Below are 24791 nucleotides of genomic sequence, written 5' to 3' on the forward strand. Positions count from 1 at the left end.
GGAAACACATGAACTATGAACCAATGACTGAGGTGTCCCCAACCGGACCAGGCCCTCTGAATGAGTGAGACAGTTGATTGGCTTCATCTGTTTGGGAGGCATCCAGGCAGTGGGACTGGGTCCTGTGCTCATTGCATGAGTTGGCTGTTTGAAAACTGGGGCCTATGCAGGATCGCTTGGCTCAGCCTGGGAGGAGGGGACTGGACCTGCCTGGACTGAGTCTACCAGGTTGATCTCAGTCCGCGGGGGAGGCTTTGCCCTGGAGGAGGTGGGAACAGGGCATGGGCTGGGGGGAAGGTGAGGGGGACGGGAGTGGGGAGAACAAGGGAATCCGTGGCTGATATGTAGAACTGAACTGTATTGCAAAATAAAATAAATAAATAAATAAATGAATTATCAATCATAAGTTTAATCCCAATTTACTTTTATCTTCCCATTAGTGTGAAGTTCAAATATGTATGTATGAGAGGGAGAGAGAGAAAGAGAGAGAGTGCACAATTGAAATTTAACAAGAAAAAGGAAAACAATGATACCAGAAGATACAGGCTAACACTTTATGAATAATTTACTATATAAAATATGTAAGCATTACAAAAGAAAAATTATAAATATATTTACAAATGTATCAAATATTTCCAAATACCTATAAAAGATTTGATAGCACTGCATAATAGCGAAAGGAAAAGTCTATTTTCACAACTAAAGTCTAAACTAGTGGACCAGTTCAAGAATGGAAGTCTTCACACATAGTGATGTAGTAGTTGTGCAGTGGCTTCAACTTTGATTTTGTTTATCCAATGTGCAAACCATACTCGCAATATCAGTATCATTATTCGGGATTTGGAAACAAAAACAAACTGATGTTTTACTGATATGAAATACTGAGTTGGAATATTTGGTTGGAAGGGAGATACTCTGAATGCCTAAGAAGAGCTTCATCTACAAGCCATGGGTTAATAAACAACATCTACTTTTCCAAGGTGTGGGGAGATACACTATTATGGCTTGTAGATCAGGGAGGCCATAGATGATGCTAAGACAGCTCAGGTTCTGGTTATTTCTATTGTTTTCCCAGCATAAGGACTGTGAAATAGACATCTTTAGAGCAGCACACAGCCACTTCAATCAGTCACAGACTTCTGCTATCTTCAGATGTCTGTAAGGGTTGGAATAAGTATGGTCTATTAATAATCAGACATGGGACACAGGGAACTTAGGGAGCTCTAGCCGTAACTGAAAAACCATTTCTTGATAATAGATTCAAGAAAGAGAAAAATAGCCTTCACTTTTGTTCACCCAATGGTAACCACACCTGTAACCCACGGATAAATACAATCCAATGGTCAGAAACATGACACTGGTTTAACTAATTGAGTCACACATAAAAATGCAATGGACCTAGAGAAAGATCCAGGAGTAAAGATGAAGGCTTGTTAGGACTAAAAACGAGCTATGAGACATACGGAGAAAATAGTAACCAGAAAGCATTAAATACATTTATGAAAATTACAAAGAGCTAACTTAACACAAGTAAACAAATGATTACAGTTAAAATTGACAATTTTTTTCATAATTATTAAATCTAAGATGAAATAGTTTTGTTGTTGTTGTTTAAATAAAAAGCTAATCTTCTGCTTTAAAATTTGTTGCTCAGAATAACATCTTTTGTTACTTATCTAATATCTGTTATTTTAATTTTATGTTCACTTATGTGTGTCAGTGTGTGTGTGTGTGTGTGTGTGTGTGTGTGTGTGTGTGTCCCCATGTCCGAGTACAGATGTTTGGAGAGGTCAGAAAAGGGCCTCAGACCCTTGGAACTTGAATTACAGATGGTTGTAAGCCTTAGAACTGGACCCATGACCTCTGCAAACAGTTCTTATCCATTTAGTATCCCTTTAGCCACCATGTAAGAACTTTGGGTAATATGCTGTAATTTCCTCAACACCCGATGCCTCCCCTTGACTTTCAGTTTATATGAAAAAAACCACAGCTAGCTCTGGTGCTACGCATTTCAGCTTCCTCATTGACTTCTCATCATCCTAGAATTCAGAATCATTTCTGCTCTGTTCTAAACTTCATTTTAATGGAGAAGTGTGTGTTACTGTGTCTCTTTCCCAGATCATTAAGATTTTCTGCAAATCAGCAACATTCTTCCTATTCTAATAAATAACAATTTTATTGGAACAGGATTTTAATTTACATTGTGATCCTTTGAAGTTACAGGTTAAGCCGGGCGATGATGGCACACGCCTTTAATCCCAGCACTCGGGAGGCAGAGCCAGACAGATCTCTGTGAGTTCAAGGCCAGCCTGGTCTCCAAAGCGAGTTCCAGGAAGGCGCAAAGCTACACAGATAAACCCTGTCTTGAAAAACCAAAAAAAAAAAAAAAAAAAAAGAAGTTACAGGTTAACTCTTCAATACTAGAGACCCTGACTTCCAACTAATGTCAGTGTTTATCATGCCATCCTATGTGAATGCAATTGCTCATTTTTAACTCAACATATAAGATACCTGACTCTTTAACTGGAGAATTCAGAATTCATTGCAGTATTATTAGTTGGTTAATTTCCATATTGTATATCAGGAAATATAAAAGCCCAAAGACAGGGATAGATGTGATGGAGTGACCAATCTCTGAGCACTCACAACATACACAGTGTTTATCGAGTAAGTGTGGCATCCTGTGTGGATATGGATTGTAGTGATCCGAAACAATTACAAGTATAACAATCAGGATATCTGGTCATAGACCACTACAGCAAGCATTGTGATGGTGAAACAGTTTGAAATACTGTGAAGATCAGTGAAACAAGACATCAAAATTTATTTCAAGAAAATCATACTTATAGAATTGTTGGAAATAGGTCTGCCATAATCTTTATTTTTCAAAAAAATGTATTTACCAACTGGAATATAATTAAGGGAATATGATGAGTCATGCTTATAGAATAATATTAAACTAAATAAAACATCCCTTAGGATTGTTAAACTTTCTTCAAAATGGAAAAAAAAATGAAGTAGAAATACCACAAAGGCAGAGGATTAAAATAATAACAATTGGATCCCTAAAATGGAGTAGCATCAAGTAACACAACTATTTTTACTAAAATATTAGTTTTGCTGAGGATGAAGCTCAGACTTTCTGAGACATGATGTGAGGCAGCTTAGATGGGACTTTAAGCATCATATTATATATAGCATGTTAAAAAACTTCACATTTTGAAATTCATTTGCTATATTGTACCAAATTAGCACATTTTTCTTGTAATGTCTTCAAATGCTTCCAGAATCTTAGCACTGTAGCCAAACCAACCTCATTATTCCCCATTTTTGTTTCTGAATGGGCCATAATTTCATGCACCATATGCGATCTTTTCTCATGATTTCTTTGACTCCACTGTGAACTGGTAATACTTTTCTAAAGCACACTTCAGAAATAGAATCCTGGTGGGTAATGAAAAGGTATTTAGCTCACTAGCCCTTGACCACTTTAATATATACATCCCCTCCCAAGACAGTGATAACTTTAATTGCTTTTATTTTTTCAAGAACTAGAAAGAGGAGAAAAGTTCAACACAATGACTTTTAAATTGGAAGTATTAGGAAAAGGTTATAAATTAAGTGTGCTCATTACATTTAAATAAAGAAGGTGGAGATCTTTATCTTAAACTAAAGCTCTGCATTAGAAAGTATGAACACAGCTGAGTATTTCACTACTGACTGAAATGTGTGCTTAGTTAATGTGGCAGATAAATTCACCCGAGAATTAAAAAAGCAGAGAAGTAAATTCATATAGAGAATACAGGCAGCATAAAATATCCAACTTAAACAACACTGATAGAAAATGTATCTACGAAACAAAGGACAATAGCTTGATGGTGGACACAGGACAGGTATAGTATTATAAAGATGAGTAAGTTGAATAGGCAGTGACAGAATTTTCTCACCAATCAATAGATATCTTTACAAAGAGTTTACATGGAGGAGTATAAAATCAGTTAGTGCTTATGTGTATTACAACTAAACTACAGAAAATATAAGAGAATATATTACAAAAGAAAATTCTGTTAATACAGTGTAAGTAAAAGAGTATAGGATAATACTGTAATCAGATGTTTCAAATAAAGACAGGCTTAGTTACAATATGACAGAATGATTACTAAGCACATGATTAAAAAAAAGTCTATTATCTTTCCATACATATGAGATTAATGGAAAAAGAAAAACATTTGAGAGCCTAATTGAGAGTGTTGTGAAGATTGATACTAGAGTCAGTTGCAATGGTGTGATAGGAAACACCTGCGAGTTCTGTGAAGAAAGGTCGAGATCACAAGTGTATAGATTAAAAAGAAGAAAGATCCTACATGTCAAGAGAGTCAGAATATTGGATCAACCTCACCACCAGAGAAGAATCTGTATACACTTTCAATTAGAGATTCATGGACATCCCAGAGCTCTGTGAAAATGTAGTCTTGCTTATCTGTCTTTTATTTTTCAAGTAGCTTATCATGATATCCCACTATGTAAATAGCTATTTGAATGGCAACAATGTATCTACTTAAATCAAAAGACTCTTCTCTTGTAATATAATGATATCATAGTGGCCCAAAGTTAGTCAACATACAGCATTATGTTTAGTTTTAATCAATGTCAACAACCATCCTTTAAAAAGGACACAACAAAAGATTCTGGAGACATACTATCTTCATCTCAAACTTCTAACCACATTTCTAAGTGTGGCAGGGTCGAAATCTGCTTTCACAATGTCTGAAATGCTGTAAGTGGAAGAAAGCAATTACCCTTTGTTGTTGTTTGATTTTGGTTCTTTTTTTTTTGGGGGGGGGTCCTGTCACCCAGCTCCCAAATAAATCACACACAAAGTCGTATTATTACTTATGAATGCCTGGCCTTAGCTTCTAGCCAGCTTTTCTTAAGTTCAAATTATCCCATCTACTTTTGCCTCTGGGCTTTTCTCATTCTTTTACTTCTATAAATCTTACTCCTACTCCATGGCTTGCTGGGTAGCTGGGTGATTGGCCCCTGGAGTCCTCCTCCTTCTCTGGATACTAGATCTTTTTCACTCATCCATCTCTTCTTTTTTTTTAATCTTCCCAGATTTCTTCTTCTATGTATTCTCTCTGCCTTCCAGCCTTACTTATCTCTCTCTCGTAACTTACTATTGACCATTCAGTTCTTTATTAGACCAGTCAAGTGTTTTAGACAGGCAAAGCAACACAGGTTCACAGAGTTAAACAAAAGAAACAAAACAAAAGTAACACACCTTAAAATAATATTCTACAACAATCCCTATTTTATGAACTAATGTTTTCACACCAACGTTATCTGCCAAAATAATGAAATTACAACTGCATTCGTATCATATCAAGATTCATCTATATAAACCACATTATCCAGATGTGGCAAAATTTCATTATTATTTAAATCCTTTATAGAATCTTAATTGGCTTATGAATGTAGTAGATATTTTAAAGACAGAAATAAGGATAACCTGAAAAATGCAAGTTTACTTAAAATGAATGTTCATTAAGCCCCTATCATGTACACATTGAGTTTAGGGGCTATTTAGAAATTCAGTAATAAAATCTTTCTTTGAAAAAAGATACTTAAAAATATGAGATTATGGAGAGGAATTAGTAGTAGGAGAAACATGGGGGGTGCCATGTTTAAAATATGTTACGTGAATTTTTCAAAGAACAAAAATATATCGCTATAAAGGTACTCTAATGTAACAGAAAGGATAAAAAGTTTCATGTTTCAAACTACCAAAATTTATGTTCAGTTATTATGTCATGTTCTTTCATTACTTAAAATTTTATTCTGTCATTAATTGACAAATACTTTTACATATTAGTGCAATAAGAGGTTTCAATACATTTACACCTTGAATAATATTCAAGTAAGAGAATTACTATGTCTATCACTTTAAAATGTGTCATTGCATTTTTTTTCAGAATACCTAAAGTGCTCTCTTCTAATGTAAAACATTCAATATATTATTAAACCAAAGACAATGCCAAAGCCAGAGAATATGAGCACTTATCAGGCAACAGATAAAAAACTGGTCAAGTAACAGAGGAGTATTAAATTTTTTTGTAATGCCACTAAAAACGCCTTATATCTCCGTTGTTTTCATACTGTAGAAAGATACTTGTATCAGAGTATAATGTTTGTTCTATGATATTTTATTGACAACATGATTAGAAATATGTATTACATGGGAACACTAATATAAAAGATCCTTGAGTACTTGTATTTTTAAAATTGTTTATTGAACTTTAAATATATATACATCAAATTTTAATGTTGACACATTGTGATCTATCGTTTGTTTTTTTAAACATAATTTTCCAAAGTGTAAAAGCCATATAATTGATCCTGTTGCATTCTGATCTCTGGAATAATATTTTAAAGAGATTTTGATTTCACTATGTAGTTCATTTATCAGACATTTATAATGGCATTTTAAACATTGGTTGATGGAAAGAGTATTGAAATTCATCTAATTCATTCACTCAGCAACAACTTAAAGATTATGGTGAATAAGATGAACATTTATTGTGGCAAAACAACTCAAACTAGTAGTTTGACTTCCATATAGTACAGGAAATACATGCCTCTGGGAATAAACATAAGATGGACAAGTATGTGAAATTCAGTAAGAGTTGACTATCCACAATTTTGTTAATTGTTGAATAGATTTCAGACAAGTTCCAGCAGGGGTATTATAAAACCATTTAAGCACATAAAATATCCAGGTGAAATAAAGTTGATGATTCATTGTTTTATATTAGGATTAGGTATTGTCCTAGCATATCTATGGCTGGTGTGTACTGAGAAGAAGAAATGAGTCTGAGATGGGCATCTCACAATGACTTACAGAGTCTTCATTGGTTCACTGTATTGTGTACTTGATCATAGTTTTAAACAGCCTTTGCAGGATGGATATCTGTGACAACACACATGCATGGTTGGTATGGAAACTGACAATTAACCAATTAAACCTGACTTTAGTATCTGCCATTTCAGAAACACTCCACTATATTTTATTCATATCACTGACACTCTGAGATGTGCATAAAGCCAAATTCTTCCAACTGCACCAAATTAACATCTGCCTGCCTCTGTATTGCCTGTTGCATTATGAATTATATTTTATGCATTATATTCTATTCTGAAATGCAACCTTATTTTAAAGTTTTAACCATGTTCACATTTGTGTGTGTGCGTGTGTGTGTGTGTGTGTGTGTGTGCATGTCAGCACACATGCACGTGCAAGAGAGTGTACAGTTTATAACATGAATTATTTTTAAAATTGTAATTTCATAAACTTAATATGAATGTTTTTTCATGAATGAAACACCCACATCAAAATGTGCAATAAATATTTCCATGAATATTTACTAAATACATACCTCCTTTGTAACAAGTAAGATTTCATTACTTTATGATCATATCATTTTTAGTATAGCTTATGCCAACATAAATCTTCACCTTTAACACAGTACCAGATGTGTCTTAGAACTAGAGGGCATTAGTTCAAGTGCTATCTTTATAAATCACTAATGAAGAGACACAAACACAAAGACTAAAATATTCTCCCTTGATAAAACAGTACATTATATATTGAATAAATTCATTTGTTTTACATAAATGAATGATGATAAATGCAATATGTAGGCAACAGGTACATACTCTGTGGAAACCGTGGTGGGTTGTCATTGACATCAGTCAAGGTTATATTGACAGTTGTGGATCCCGAAAGTCCGCCAACTTGCCCAGCCATGTCTTTGGCTTGAATGACCACTGAGTAATGTTCTCTGGCTTCTCTATCCATGTTATGTAAAGCTGTTCTAATGACTCCTGGAATATAAAGATTTAAGAAACAATCAGTACAAATTTTACACTGTACAAGTAACATGGTTGAGAAACATGAATGGTGTTGTCAGTATTGACTTTTGAAATAGCACATTTTAAGTGAGAGCTACCATTTTTAGAAAGAAAAATGTTATTATTATTGAAAAACTGAGTCATTTGCACATTCATTTGCATGCACATATTATAAACTGTCTTTAGTCTCAAAATAAGAAATCTTTCACTGTTTGATTCTTGGGTTAGGTGGCTCCCCAAGGCAGTTTTCAACCAAGATATGCATGTTGAAGTCACAGGACAACTTGTGAATATATGTTCTCTCTTCTTATTATGTGGGATGTGAGGATCAAATTCAGGTCACTAGGCTTCGTGGCAGCCATCTTTACCCATTGATTCATTTCATTGACCTTCCAGACATTTACAAAACATCCTCATTAATATATCTTAGCCACCTGACCCTTGAGACAAATACTAGCCATGTCTATCAAACTTACATTCAATTAGTTTTCATTGTATTCAATTAGAAGTTACCAAATTCAACTTCTTGGTTTTAAATTTACTAAGGTTTTATATATAATATCTTGACATGAGAAAAATAATTTTTATATCCAAGGATAAAAATAAAAATAAGAGAGGCTGTAATAGCAGAAAGAACTATTGACTCTGTTCACGGTTCACAATACAGGACACTATGATACTTCTTTTTTTTCTTTTTTGTCTATCTTCTTTTGAAACTGAATTGATTGGATTTACACTGATTTAGAGAGGAAAGCCTTAGGCACCAGGAAAAATGTTAAGTATCACAATTTCAAAACTGGTGAAGAAATAATTGAGGGCATTTGGTAGAGACTTTAACAAAGGTAAACAGAGAAGAAAATGATTGTTATCAAAATAAAATCTAACAGTGTGATAATAAATGATCCACCTAATTAATACATATGCAAATTCCCCTGGCATTTTTATTACAAAGAACAGTGTTTCATCACATATACAAACTACAAATGTAGGAAATGGAATCATGTAGGAATAAACATGCATAAGATGTATAAAATATTTTTAAATGGTAGATATTCTGTATATTTCTAGTGTTTGAAAAACTAAACATAATTTTATTTACAAAAACATAAATATATAATATAAATGGAACTTATGTCATAGGAAAATAAAATGTTGCACAGGTTAATATTTAGCATAAAATTAAATTGCTATTTTTATAAAACATAAATATCTAAAGATAAAACCAAACATTGTACAGTAAACGGCAACATTCTCTTTTCTATACATTTTTGAATGTCAGTCATTTAGGAGGACCTAATGAGGAATGTGTAGTGTTTCATGCTCAGTAAATTTGTGTATGCCCCTACTTGTGCACTTTATCTACTTCCTGAACCAACTTGAAAGAAACACAGTATCCAAATTGACTATAGAAAGAACAGGCCATATATAAAATTAACACACAGATTTCAGGAACAGTGGTCATAGGCTCATCTAAACCTTCAAATTTCTTTAATATGGCCCAGTATGCTGATGAGCTATTAGTCTCCATGAGTCACCTCAAAGCTGTAATGACACAACTCCTCCAACAAGGAAAGACTTTCCAAACATTCCCACCAACTGGGAAATGAATATTTAACTATACGAGCTTGACAGAGGGTGGGCGTTATTCCCATTCAAAGATGCACAGTCTACTCTTTTGTGCTGAATTCTCTTCCTGTATGCACCTTCCCTGGTAACATCCGAAGCCTTTGGCACCTCCAACATCCTAGGTTCTCCAACTCAAACCAGGATTCACTTTCACTGCTTCCTGCAATGGCTTTTTTTTTTTGGCCTTCATGCAGAGAACACTTTGCCACATGTCTGGACTAAGCAGCCTTTCTTAGCCATAAATTAAGATCCCATAACCCCTATACTCTTGTATCCTTCATGACTCTTAAGCCAGATGCACATGACTAATGTTAACAAATTAAACTGCCTGCTTGGGATGGAACTTGGTTGTCCTTGAATTACATTTGCATAAATTTTTCTTTGTTGCTTCACTTTAGGAACAGAATTAGAACTATTTTCCTTTCACAAGTTTCCAGAGTAGCTGGGTAGGGGTCTCATCATGAGGGTGAAAGATCCCCACCAAAGGCCCAGACACAGTTCCCCTAGAAAGCCAAAAGAGCTGAGGGAAGAGATATCTTAAAGATAAACAGAACTGAGTCAGTTCCCCCTTCCTGGAGAGGGTGAAGTCAGGAATTTTCAAAATAACAAAGTCAGGATGTCTAGTGGTGACCGATTAACCACGAGATGCCCCTCTCTTGAGATAACATGACCAGACCCCGGAGATGGGTTTTAAAACTCCTGACAGGGAAAACAGATAAGCTGAAATAAGACAAAGTTCAGGCCTGGGAAAAACTGGACCAATCAAGGATGGACCCCTACTAACCCTCTCCCCTCTAAGGAATTGTGTGGTTTTTGCCTATAAAAACTAACTTCCCCAAGAAAGAGGAACTCTCCTCCCTGTCTCCTGGTGTGGGGCGTGGTGAACAAGGGTTCCCTGCTAGCTTGAACTATGCATGCACATGTGCTGAGTCAAATAAACCTTGCTATTGCATTCTGGACATCTTTGGTCTCCAGTGGTCTCTTTGGGGGTCCTAATCTGGGCAGAACAGAGGGTACTACAACCTTTATTTCATTTCTTTTTATCTATTTCAGCACAAACACTGGTTACAACATTAAATTCCCAGGTATTCCTTATTTCTCCTCAAATTATACATTTTGTAATTTTCCCCCATTTAATCTTTTTCATTATAGACCTGCATGAGATTGTTCACTAATAGCCACATGATAGAGTCAATATTAGGCTCTCTTGAAATCTCCACTAGCAACTAAATTGATCCAAAACTCTTTAATTTAGCTTCAGGCAAATTTTTAACACATTCACAGAAAGCAGTCACAGTCTTTGCCAAAATATCATCTGAGTGGTCTCTAATCAGTTACTAACACCATTCCTTTGTGGTGCATTTTGAGCCTGGTGTCCATGGTCCACATGGCTCTTAGTCTTCGAGGATCCTACTAGGAAGACACAATGAGTCCCATTTACAGTATTCCATTGCTTTCCTAGTACAGAATCCTGCAGTCTTCTCCTTACTCTAAAAGGCTGCTTGGTCAGGCCTGTCATAGCAATAGTCAACTCCTTGGTACCAACTTCAGATTTTTTTTATTTTTCTTCAAGACAAAACACCATGGCCAAGGAAACTTAATATTGTACAGTTTATTTCATTCACAGATCATGTGTTTAATATTGTATCTAAAAATTCACCATCATGTCCAAAGTCAACCAGATGAGTGTCCTGACTTTTAGAAAACTCTCAGTTTTAAATTAAGAGTATGTTCTATTTGAGCTTGTTTTTATGTATAATGCATAAAGACTTTTGCTATTTAATTTTTGTTTTCATAATTTATTTTTCTGTGTTTACTATTACATTGTGGAAATGCAGTTAATTATAACATTTCTGTATCAGTGCATATTTTTAGGATCCACAGTCAGTACTATTTTTTGTGTCTTTTACATTTTTGCCACAGTTAACTGGTTATATCTTGTGAATCTGTCTATGCTATCACTATTTATACCACACAACATCTCTTTGTCTCTCTTTCATGAAACATATTATATTCTCTTTGTTAGCTTCACATTTAGTCTTCAAGTTAGGCAGAGTTAGTTCTTTAATATTCTCTTTCTAATCAATATGACAAAATGACACCTCTTCATAATTAGATCTACATATGCAATGAAAAGCAATTCATTAGCAGATTTTTTAAAAAGTTACAAAGCATCTCTTATTTATTGTGTTACTGTATGTGCACATGTTGCCAATAAAGAAAAAAAAGTTAATTTAAGTATGTGGTAGGTGACTGGCTATGTCCCATTCTGAATTTCTGATTTTTTTTTTCTAACAATGTTTTTACACAACTTTAACAGAAATCATTGCCTTTTCTTCTATTAAGATTCTGAGTTAAATCAGAATATCATTTCATTTTGTTCCTTGTTGTATTCCTAGTAAATTATTGCAGCTTCTTTATTGCTGCACATTGCATTCTGAGGTTGTCACATGTGTTTTCTAATCACCTTGATAGGGAGCTACTTGTAACTGGGAATTATTCTCAACTGAATAAAACTTCTCAATTTTGAAGCCTCATCTGTGATTATTAACATTATTTCTTGAGTCCCAATCACTGGTTGACCATAAGATTTTGCTCTTTAACTAATCATATTCATATAACAACATTTCTCCAAAGTGTTTTCTTACATTTTTAATCAGTAAATAAGAAAATATCACCTAAATTTGGCTCATTAGCTATCACCACAGAAAATTGCAAAATAATTATAGCAAATAGACAAGAATAATAAAATACACACACATAATCAAATTTCCATAGTAGCTTCTCAGGTTCACAAAGCATTTAGAGCAAGAACTTGTATATTCTTCTTCATGCATAAACTAGATATGTTCTCTTTTGTTTGGTTGCTAGGAATCTAACACATTTTCTTCAGCATATTAGACTTTGCCAGAATTAATGAGCTACTGAGCAAAAGAAGAAACCCAAGCATTTGAGCATGTGAGAATCTAAATATTTTTATAGGATTAAAGACAAAAATCAGAGCCTGACATTTGATTGTGCTAGAAAAATACAGAGGGAACACTTTGGGATATTAGAATATGACACAGTAATTTAGAAAAGACCTTCAAATTACATAAAATATAAACAAATATTCACAAAACATTTATATTAAGTTAGACTACAGAGCATAGAAATGATATAGAGACAGGGTAAATATTTATAAATTATGTCTCAGAAATAATATATGACAATTAGGCAAATAAGCATTTCCAGGGTTAAAAAACAAATGACTATATTGTATTATAGTAAAATGCACCTTAGAATTTCTTGAAAGAAGACTTAAATAGATATAAGAAATGATCAGTATGAGAGTTCATCACAGCAATGTAAGTCAAAGTCACAATAATATTACAATTCCCCAAAATATGGACACATGAAGAGAACTACTGTATGATTTCAGTCAAATATAAAATATTCTATTGAGGCCTGGAGATGGGGGCTGTTGTGGCACCTTCTTTCTATGCAGGGAAACCTGAGTTCAATCCCAAATGCTATACCCTCCCCCACGCTCATATACACGTGTGAAATTAAGAATACCATAGTGATTATACAGTTCAAGGAGTTTAGGTGAAAGAAATGGAATGAGAAAAACTGCAAATCTTAGTAAGTCATGATTCGATAAGGTACCATTACAGGTGATGATGAAAAAAAATTTAGCAATAAAGTTCAATTTAAAAAAGCCAAGAGAAAAAATAAGAACTTCCTCATCCACCAAAACTGTAGACATCTGAGGTAACACAAATGCCTCATCCAATCTAATTATTACACAATGTGCATATTGGTAATATCATAGCACCCTATCAATAAGTATAATACTATGTTTATGTATTTCAATATAAAGTAAAATTGTTATTAGAAGTTTCAAATTGTTGTTGGGGATATGACTCTGTGGTTATTAGTCATTGTTTTCAAAGTAGGAAAACATGAAGTAAAATCTCTGGACTACACATACAGAACCCAGCACACAATGGTTGAGAAGTGGAGACAGGCAGATCTTGGCAGCTTGCTTAGATGAAACAAGGGCTTCAGCTTCAGAGAGACCCCCTCTCAAACAGTAAGATGGAGAGAAATAAGAGTATCTGTTGCAGCATCAATTTAATTAATAAAGAAAAAAGACCATAAAATATCACATAAGACATTACAAATTTAAAAGGAAGCCATACTTTCACTTAACGCTATTACTCATTGAGCAAAAATGTCTTGAGATTGATCTAGTCGGTAGAAAAGAAATTGAACCTGGCCTTCTGAGACAGGATGGCAGGTCTCAACCCTGAGTTTGTGAGTGATGGTGACAGAAGTGTTTATGGTAATTTTGCAATGAAACTACTGTCATATCCTAGCATAGCAAGGGCTTGAATTACTGCCTGTTTTAGAATAAAGAGAATGCCAGACCTGGAAATGAGAAAAGTGTCCAAAGATAGTCAGGTCTGATTAAAAAACATGTTATCTCTCCTATTATAAAAAGTAAATATTTCATAAATAAAATAAATAAATTTGGCATCTGTGCTCAGTCTACACCATCAAAGCTTCCTAGGCATTGTCAGTTAACCAAGGAAACCACCGAAGATTATCTGTGTTCATACCACATATGAAGCACTGAACTATGCTATGTGTTAGGGCCTCAATGCATGCTTGATTTTCTTTTATTTACTACATGCTGATGCAGTGTTATGATAGCATTTTTAACTTCCTACTTTAAAATGTATAATTTTCAGACTTGGTGATATAAAACCCATTCACATATTCAGGCATCTGGTAGATTTTCTAAGCAAATCATGGCAAGTTATTTCTGATAAATACATAGATAATGTACTGCAAAGTCACCTTTGTTTTACTTCCACATTTGTGCATACTGATGAGATAGATGTGCTTTTATATGTTTGATTTTTGAGATTATAATTACGTCATATGCACACATGTATACAGATATGTGTAACGGTAATTCATGAAAAAGTGGTCATTAGTTTGAAAGAGAAAAAGGAGGGGTGTATGGGAAATTTGGAAGCGAGGAAGGGGAAAATGTTATAGTTATATTATAATCTTACCACCACCCCCAAAAAGGAATACTTTTCAAAACGGACAGAAAATGTACTCAAAGAAGACAATACCAGGTGAGCAATCCAGATTTGGAAAACGAAACAATGCCTGGATTGTGCATGTGTGCTCTCTAAAAGTAAATACTGTGTAGGAGTACAACGGTTCAGAATAGCCTTGGGTTTCTCTGGCCCATGACTTTATTGATTGTAGCATACAATGGAATCCACATACTATACTTGAGTCTTACAAAAAGCACTCTTCACATGAAGCTTACACTCATGATTTAAAAAACTTTAGGAAATATAATTAAGAACAGAGAGGGAGAACAAGGAAAGAGACACCATGATAAATGAAGACCTCATGGGAATAAGAAGAAGCAAAGTGCTAGAGAGGTCCCGAAAAAATCCACAAAGATACCTCCACGATAGACTACTGGTAATGGTCAAGAGAAAGCCTGAACTGACCTACTCTGATGACTGGATGGCCTAACACCCTAACTGTCATGATAAAACTCTCATCCAATGACTGATGGAAGCAGATGCAGAGATCCATGGCCAGGACCCAGGTGGAGCTCCCGGAGTCCAATCAGCGAGAGAGAGGAGGGATTGTATGAGCGAGAGATGTTGAGATCATGATTGGAAAAAGCTTAGGAACAAATAGCCAAACTAGTGGAAACACATGAACTATGAACCAATAGCTGAGGAGCCCCTACAGAACTGGATCAGGCCCTCTGGATAAGTGAGACAGTCGATTAGCTTGAACTGTTTGGGAGGCCCCCAGGCAGTAGGACCAGGACCTGTCCTTAGTGCATGAGCTGGCTATTTGGAAGCTGGGGCCTATGCAGGGACACTTTGCTCAGCCTGGATGAAGGGAGGAGGGGATTGGACCTGCCTTTACTGAATCTACCAGGCTGAGCTGAATCCCCAGGGAAGTCCTTGCCCTGGAGGAGACGGGAATGGGGGGTAGATTAGGGGGAGGGCAAGAGGAGGGAGGACAGGGGAATCCATGGCTGATATGTAAAATTAAATAAATTAATTATAAAATTAAAAAAATAATTAAAAAACAACATTGAACATAGCAAATGGACTGGTATCAAATATTGAGGGGAAATAAAAGCACTGGGTTTGTGCTCACCGTTATAAGTATGGTAAACAGTTAGAATGTTTAGAATGCTGCACTTATCTGTTGACTTACATGTTCTACTTCTAAAACATTCAAGAACTTAGGCACTGTTAACAGGTAAATTATATGACCTTATAGGAAATTATTATGTCTTAAAAACTTACATGTAATATTTGTCTTTACCTAGTAGTATTACTGAGCTTTTACATTATTTGTTCTCTCAAAGTTATTATTGTACAAACGGTCTTATTAATTAACAAAAACAAAAAAAATCTGGATCCAGATACTGGGGTGAAAGGTGAAAGATCAGAGAAACAAAACAAGCTTCAGCCAACCTCACCTCACCAACTCCTCAGCCAATCCTGTTTCCACTAATCCTCAGATTGAAAGCCCCTGAGTCCTCACTCCTGAGGGTCTCAGTTGAACTGCTGCTTAGTTCCTGTCTCCTCACACCTTATATACTGTTCTTCACCCAGCCATGTCACTTCTTGGGATTAAAGGCGAGTTGCTTTCCAAGCAAAGGCATGCGATCTCAAGTGTTGTGATTAAAGTCGTGTGCCACCACCACCTGGCTCTGTTCTCAGTGTGGCCTTTAACTCAAAGAGATCCAGATGGACCCCTGCCTCCTGAGTGATAGGATTAAGGGTGTGTGCCACCACTGTCTGTCCTGTATGTCTAATCTAGTTGCTGACTCTGTCCTCTGATCCCCAGATAAGTTTATTAGGGTACACAGTATATTGGCGTACACACCAATATATATCACCACATTTGTCAGCTAATAATCAAACTTTATTTAAATCATGAAATCATCACTACTATTTGCAGAAAAAGCATTAGATATGAATGCTAAACCATGACAAAAGTCACTCCAAGTATATTGACAAAAATTAAATGACTTCATATTTTAGAATAACTTGCATATTTTGTGATACACAACATTTATCAGTAAAATACATATGTGTGTAGGATTAAATATATGAACATGAATTTTTACTTGTTAAATAGGAATCTGTCATATTGCCCATGATAAATACATTAGAAATAAGTGAGAAAAAGAGTTTTATGTGAAAAAACTCATTCATTATACAAATTCTTTCAGGTGGCATTTTTCAGTCTGAGAAAAAAATCAAGGAGGTCATCTTATCTAAAACGTAAAGGAAATGCTGAATGAACTGAAAATAATGAATCAGCTCAGGAGATATGAGCCTGTAAACTATAAGACTTTTGAGTTTGACTGAAAGTAAGATGGAAAGTCATCAACATATTTCATGCAAGGAAACAGCATAATCTTATATTTTAGCACAATTGGTTTGGATACCATGCAGGGACTACATAGTGTAGAACAAGGCAGAAATCAGGAAACAAGTTCAGAGATGATTACAATAAAGGTAAATAAATGGAAGTGCAGAGCAGTGTCAGGTGTTGAACCTTTGCTGATGGAAGAGCTCTGTGGTATCAAAGGAAAAATGGGATAAAGGATGATTTACAATGTTTGGACTTAGTGCAGATTGTAAGCAGTATTTGTGGGGATATTTTATATACCAGTTCTTGAGGGTGTGTGTGTGTGTGTGTGTGTGTGTGTGTGTGTGATGCTGCAAAGTCAGGTTTGATCATATTCTGTAACAGTCATCTTAGTAACTCAGAAGAGGTATTCTGTGAGCTTTTACAGTATATCAGAGGATCACTAAAACAGTACTTTAAACCTATCATAAATATAAGATTTAAACTTTTAACCTGATGACATTCTTAAAGGAAGAATTATATAAAGATGCTCAAATAGTAAATCCTGGCCCAGGAGAAAGAAAAAAATGCACACCAAAGAACAGGGACAAAAGATGGAAAACAAGGAGGTGTGGCATGCTGGAAGCAAAGAAGTTTTCAGAGAATAGGAACCGTTCAAGTGTGTCAAACGCTAAGTCAAGTATGATCCAGCCAGAACAGGCTGCGGAATGAATTGAAGGCACAGGCATAATAATGGGAAGTGTGGCAGCCTGACCTAAATTTGAACAGTGATTATGAGGTGAAAGAAATATTATGTGAGGCATTTTGAAGTGAATCTTTAAGGACAAGTAGACTGGGCAAGATGTCTGATTACAAGTGGACTATGAGAAAAGGGCATGATATTAATGGTACTCCAGGATTTGGCTTAAGGGTCCAGGTCAGTGGGGAGTCTCTCTACAAAACTAGAAGTACCAGCTGAAGATCACTGAAGAGGGTTAGCTCCTGACTATTTTGACCTGGCTGTACTTGACAGGTAACTGTCAAAAAGAATGAAGGGTATTTGAACACATAGCACTCTCTAGAAAGGTCTTGGATTGACAAATGAAGATAATAATTACAATTTCAAAGAGAAACATGAAGCTGATCTCACCCCTGTAACATCAAAGAATATGCCAATTACGATAAATTGTCAAAATTGCTCTTGATGAGTATTCATTCCTTGAATTATATTCATAAAGTCTACAAAAGTTAGATTTTAAGAAAAGTGCATGAAATAAAAATCAGTCTGTCTGATCTTAATAAATATGAAACAAAATCATTCATTTTGACTAGATTTAACATTACATATATATACATACTGAATGTATAAATTAGCTTAACCATCTTTTATGTAAGTGAGTCAATTCAGAATATGCAATAAGAAGTCACTATGCTTAATTTCCCTCAACTAAATTTGGAGGATCCCTAGCCTTGCATAGTTTGTTTTTAAACAATTGGAAAAATGGGCAGGATATTCCAGAAATGCAGATCAATACAGCTAAAAGGAAAACATATATTAATTTAAAAGTTAGTGAGATTTTTTTAAAGTGTTACCTATTTAAACATTTGCATATCTCATTTCTGCTACCTGTTTACTTGCTGTCTGTATGGCCAATTTATGCCATGCAGTATCTATAATATATCTTGCAAGAAGAGTGAATATTTTATAAACAACAACAGCAAAAAACAGCTTCCATATGGTGGCTTTCTATTCCTTCTGTTTTCCATTTCCTCATGTAACACATGAGTTTAATAGATATATTCTGGTTTTTATTTTTTAATCTCTGTGTGTATATGCTACTTTGAATTTGCACCTCGGTGGTTTGTATTTGGTGAGGTATCACCACATGCTGCAGATTAAGAGTGACTCTCCTCTCTCCTTCTCATGCTAAGGACTTTCCTCCCTGGCTTACTAGCCACTTTGTCCTTCCTATGTGGAATTGTCAGGAACTGAATCAGGTATTTACGGCAGACCATACTTCAAGTAGACCAAATACTGCACTAATGAAGCAATGTACCATAAATGCTTGCAAGGTTTTGGTACCCTGGGCATACCTGAGAATTGTTTGCAGAGAGTTATTTAAGATTTGAAGAATGATCTATATTAGAAAACACGAAAATAACTAGAAAGGGTTATAAAACAAAGCCTGAGCTAGAAAGAAAATTAACATAGCATATAACGGCTGGGGGAAAAGTAAATGAGGCATTGATTTAGGTTTCAGAGACTTTTTTCTATTAATATAATCCTAGAAGTCATCCCATTTTTTATTGATTTAGCCACCTTTCACGTTTATTTTAGTACTATTCATTCTTGAGATTCCAAGGAACCTATCAATGTCTTTCTACTAATCAAACATTGTTCCTCAGGGTTACTGCCTAAGGTCTTACCAAGACAGCATTTTGACCTCATCTTTTGCAGTATTTCCCTTCAGAAATATTTCTAAAGGGAGTTAGTTAAAGAGATAACACCAAATGCAAACAGACAGAAACTAGAACTTCAGGATGCTTCACCATATGGGTAATTAGGATGGTTTGTAATTGATGAATGTTATTACATTTTCCACTGTAAATCAGAAGCAACACCACAATATACCTGACACCCAGTTCTTTTCACATTTACTACCTTGTACCATTTCAGATTTAACATATTCTCTACCTATCACATCTTCTTCTTGGGTAAAAGCACCCTGTTTCTTCAAGGCTGGAATTTAAAAACTCTATATTTTGAGTACTTCTTATTTTAAGAACTTCTTAATATCTTTTTTGTGTGTTCATGGTAAAGTCACTGGCCCAGTTATCTCTCTAATTCTAAAGCTATTTTAAAAACATATATGGGCCGGGTGGTGGTGGCACATGCCTTTAATACCAGCACTTGGGAGGCTGAGCTTGGAGAATCTCTGTGAGTTTGAGGCCAGCCTGGGCTACCAAGTGAGTTCCAGTAGAGGCTCAAAGCTACACAGAGAAACCCTGTCTCAAAAAACAAAAAAAAAAAAAAACCAAACAACCAACCAAACAAACAAAAACATATATGAACCATGATAAAAACTTCCCTATATACCACACCAATATTCAGAGCTTTGTAGATAGTTAAAGAAGTATATAAAGAATATGACCATTGGGTTGGGTTGTACCTCAGTCAAAGAACAGTTGACAAATCTGAGTGAGTTCTGGATACCATTGGTTTGAGCCCTTTCATCATTATAAAAAATAAGGCAACCTAAAATTAGTTCATAAGAAGTGGAAACAATGCATAACATGTTTGAAATACTGACAAGATAAGTGCAACTACAATCTAATATTTTTTTAATTATTCAGATAGAGTATCATTCAAATTGTGTGTGTGGGGGTGGTATTTTAGGTAAAATCTGGGGTCTTGCATTCTACTCTTTGGCTACACATCCCCAGACCCTAAATTTGTGTTTTTAAAATCATGTACTATGTCCATTCAAACTTTTCGAAGTATCTTTGAGTCTTACTCTTGTAACTTTATGTTTTCATCATCAATTGCCTGTTTTAGCAGCTGGGGTTTCTCTTGGCCATGCAGGCATTTGACTCTGTATCACACTTGGCAATATGGAAAACAAAAGAAGTTAGTTAATGGAGGAATGTCTTTTTGTATTCTGTGAGAATGTGTTGCTCTGATTGGTTGATAAATAAAATGCTTATTGGCCAATAGCCAGGCAGATAGTATAGGCAGGATTAGCAGACAAGGAGAATTCTGGGAAGAGGAAGGTTAAGTCAAGAGATGCCAGCCCACCATCCAGGGAGCAGCATGTAATGGCACACAGGTAAAGCCATAGAAAATGTGGCAACATATAGATTAACAGAAATGGCCTTAGTTTAAACATAAGAGCTAGCCAGTGGTAAGGCTGAGCTAATGGCCAATGTAGTTTTAATTAATATAAGTCTCTGTGTGTTTACTTGGTTCTGAGTGGCTGCACACCAGGCGGGACACAGAAAAACTTTCATCTACAGTTAGGGAACCACAGTTTAAATTTTCTGCCTCTATTGGCTTGCATCTTTTTCCCTCAAAAATAAGCAGAAACATCAATAATGTGGGTTTATTTGGTTAATATACAGTGATATTGTGAATATCACATGACAATCTCTCCATAGAGTTATAGTACACTCATAAGAGACTTCAGAAATGAGCATATTTTTGTTGAAAAAAAGTTAGGTTCTTATTTAATGTGCTCTCTCCATCTGTATTCACAAAGGTGTATACTTTCATTGTAATTGTAGTCAGAACTGAAGCCCCAGCACTAATTTTTCACAAGTTGACTACACAGAACTTTTATAATCAAAATATGGTATTTTTCCTGTTGTTCTTCCTGGGTTGTTAGTTTTATTTGCTATGTCTTGATTCTGATTTACTTATTATTTTATTTTACAATCTCTGAACTTCATTTATCCTCATAAATATTTTGCTGAAATTCAAAGATTACTAAGTCTTTATTGGATTTCACCATGCATCACTTTATTATCTCAAGGTCTTGAATAGAAGCCTAGTTAGGATGCATTTAACATACCATGCACTATGCTCAATATGATTGTTGCAATTATTTAATTTATCCTCTTCCTGGTCAGAGCTATTCCTTACTAATACTCAGGAGTATAGAATATTTAAATGTCCAGTGGTTTCCTGCATTTGTTCATTAATTTGGGCACTATGGTTCACATGAAGACAAGCTTATTGCTTGTATTCAGTGGACACATGCCCTTTACTGAAGCATCACATCGACTCCTTTGTGGAGAGTCTTCATTTGGCTGGTGTCTGAGTATCACAGCTGGTTACAAAGATTGTCCTCAGACTGCTGGAGTACACTATGCACAGAACACAGTGTGTTTTCCTCTGAAGGCCAGTGTGATGTATTCATTCAAGGTGTATTAATTGGCCTCCAATGTGTTTGCCAGCTTCTTGTTGAATATGAAGAAAATATAAAAATCCTCAGAGGGCCTAGTCTCTCTGATGTATTTTTTTAACTCTAGGTTTATGTTTCCTTTTTGATTTCAAACAGAATTTAAAAATGAAGCAAATACATCAGCCTAATATGCCAACAAATGTTAAACACAACCTATTTTCTCCAATTGCATTTTATATATTAAAACTACAAAATTCTAACAAATCGGATATAACCAAATGATTCAGTGGCAACTTAATGATGTCATTAATTCAGTTGACATTGATTGCATTATGAGGTATGACGTGCTCAGAATAGAAACAATCACAGAAAATATTTTTAAATTTGATGTGCTCACAGACTAGAGTACAATAATTTTACATTTTAAAATCAAATTACTCCAAAGTGGATCATCAAAAGTAAGCGAACGTTCACTCCCTCCTTTCCTCCTTCCCTTTACTTTCCTTGTGTAATTGAGTAAGATATGAGTTGGGGGAGGAATTGGTCATTCACATAATAGAGTCAGATATAAGGATTGGTGGAGGAGTTTCCCATTCACGTATATGTCTAAATTACTTCACAGACATTTAATGATGTGATGTGCTTCCTAGTGTAAACATCTATAAGAAACTTAATGTGACTGTGAAACTTTCGTTCTTTTTTTTTTTTTTTTTTTGTTTGTTTTTTGTTTGTTTTTTTTTTTTTACTTGCACTTTGGAAACTTTGTCCATCAAAGACCTAGCCAACAGCAGGTTCCAATGATCAGCTTCAAGCCATACCCACCCCATTTCTCTGAGAAAAGCATGCAGTGGTTTGCAGGACTGTCTGCTAAGAGAAGATTCTTTATGTTTCTCTAACCTAATATTACATTGCATTATTTCCTCTGAGTTATTTATAATATGTGAAATACAAAATTTCAAGTAATCATTTTGATACACTTTTGAGTTGCAATTTAAGGGATAGACATTGTGGTTTCTTTTTTTTTTTTTTCTTTTTTTTTTTTTTCTTTCTACTGTCACATAAAACATTTTCACTAGAGTGAATGTACTGTTACATTTAGGACACGGACTTGGCAAGATGACTTAGATGATCTGCAGTCTATACTCATTGGTTGGTTGGTTCTCCATTTTAGTGAAATTATTGTTCTATTAGTTGGTTTCTTATTTAAAGAAAATGCAGGTGAAGAATTGTCATTTGCTTGTAAGGAAACTACATCAATTAAATAACACACCATGCTAAAAATCCATAGAGAATTGTCTACACAAGTGCAAATGAAATAGTAAACAAGAGTTAAAAGTCTTCCTGCTTTGTGATATTATCAAGAGTCCATATGACCACACTCTCTCAAGACTGAAAGTACAAACAAGGCCTACAGTGGTTAGTACCACATCAGGTCCTAAAGCTGAGAGGAGGGCAGAGATATATCTAAATCCCTAATGCAGATGCTATCTCCAATTGACAATTGTTTGCAAATGAAAAACTACTTTTCTCCAGTGGAGTCTCACTGGGGAAACAAAGCACACTTAAAGGTAGATCACATGTCCAGCGAAGATGGCCAACAGAAAACAAACATACTCAGAAGCATCCTTGGGAATTTTTGTCATGTACAGTTGTCAGAGCACTTGGTTGTTGTTATTACCTTTGTTTGCTTGATTGTTTTTCTATTTTATAGGTTTTGTTAATATATTACAGATCCCAAGTTTCTGTGTTTTTTGTAGGATTCCTTAGTCTGCAAACATGCAAGCATGTGTGTCTGTATCTATATACTCTTTTGTGCTTTTTCTTTTGGCTCTTTTTACTGTTTGGTTGTTCAGTCATATTCAAATTTATTTGTCTTGACTTATTTTATTATCATTCCTTAAATGTCTGTTTTTCTCCCTAAGGGAAGCAGACAGAGTTCAGATCAGATGTAAAAGTAACTGGAAAGGAACTTGGAGGGTAAGGAAAAAAACATAATTGGAATACATTGTATGGGAAAAAAATCTGTTTTCTAGAGAGTTTTGTTGATCATATAATAGAGAGAAATAACTCTCAAAGAATATATTTGAATGAATACTGCTCTACTAATTCCACAATGTTTTAAATGCAACACATTTTATGATTAAATAAGGCACATTTTATGAATTAAAAAAAATTTTCAATTCAAACTAGTCTATGAGATGAAGAAGTGTGGAGCCATGTATATACTAGAACACCAAATTCCAGTGATTGTTGATGATGGTTTTACTTTTCCAATTGAAGAAGTACAAGGCAACAATCACATTACAATAAGTAGTTTTTCCTAATCATAGTTGCTTAGGCAGTACTGGCTGCCTCTTTGAAACATATATATTTGATATATTAAGTGACATTTGAAATTTAGGCAATTCTCCTAAAAATCATAGGAAACAAAAACCTCAGGGAAATATTTACGAGAATTCCAAATATTGTGTTCTTTTAACTGGATTCTCTGAACAGTGATGCTGCTGTTCTGATGTTGATATCACAATCACATCTGAAAGAACAGAGAGGAGAGATTGCATCTTTACAACCCCTTATATACAAAGGCTTTCATTTTTAGAAGTAACATTGAGTGGTTATAAATATAAGTAGAAATGTTAAACCAAAGGTAATTAATGTAAGATTGAGCTGGGTGAGTGAGTATCCTGCATTTGAATCACACTAACAACAAAGCATGAGTAAAGATCCTGGGAAAGCAGAGACGTAAGTTGATGGTTCACCTTCACCTCCTATCAAACATCTGTTAGCCCTCATCACCTACCTAGTCAACAATGACTTTACTTTTCTCTTCTTTTTTTTTTTTTCTTTTTGGTCTACCTTGCAAACTATCTCTGAACATAATTTTGAAAGGAGAATTAAAAGACATATTATCAAGTTCTACACAGTTGTACAGACTATAATTCTCAAAGTGATTGC

The 24791-nt window shown here is 34.9% G+C and overlaps 1 protein-coding gene across 3 annotated transcripts in view; it reads right to left on the minus strand.

Annotated features, from left to right (window-relative positions):
- Nucleotides 1–24791, minus strand: part of Cdh18 (cadherin 18) — a 255064-nt gene that overhangs the window by 82526 nt on the left and 147747 nt on the right. For all 3 annotated transcript variants that reach the window (XM_059276234.1, XM_059276233.1, XM_059276232.1), the window contains one exon: nucleotides 7714–7881. In XM_059276234.1, the coding sequence (XP_059132217.1) occupies nucleotides 7714–7881 (168 nt within the window). The remainder of the gene's footprint in view (nucleotides 1–7713; nucleotides 7882–24791) is intronic.

This window comes from Peromyscus eremicus, chromosome 11 (assembly GCF_949786415.1).
Source record: "Peromyscus eremicus chromosome 11, PerEre_H2_v1, whole genome shotgun sequence".
Lineage (NCBI taxonomy): Eukaryota > Metazoa > Chordata > Mammalia > Rodentia > Cricetidae > Peromyscus > Peromyscus eremicus.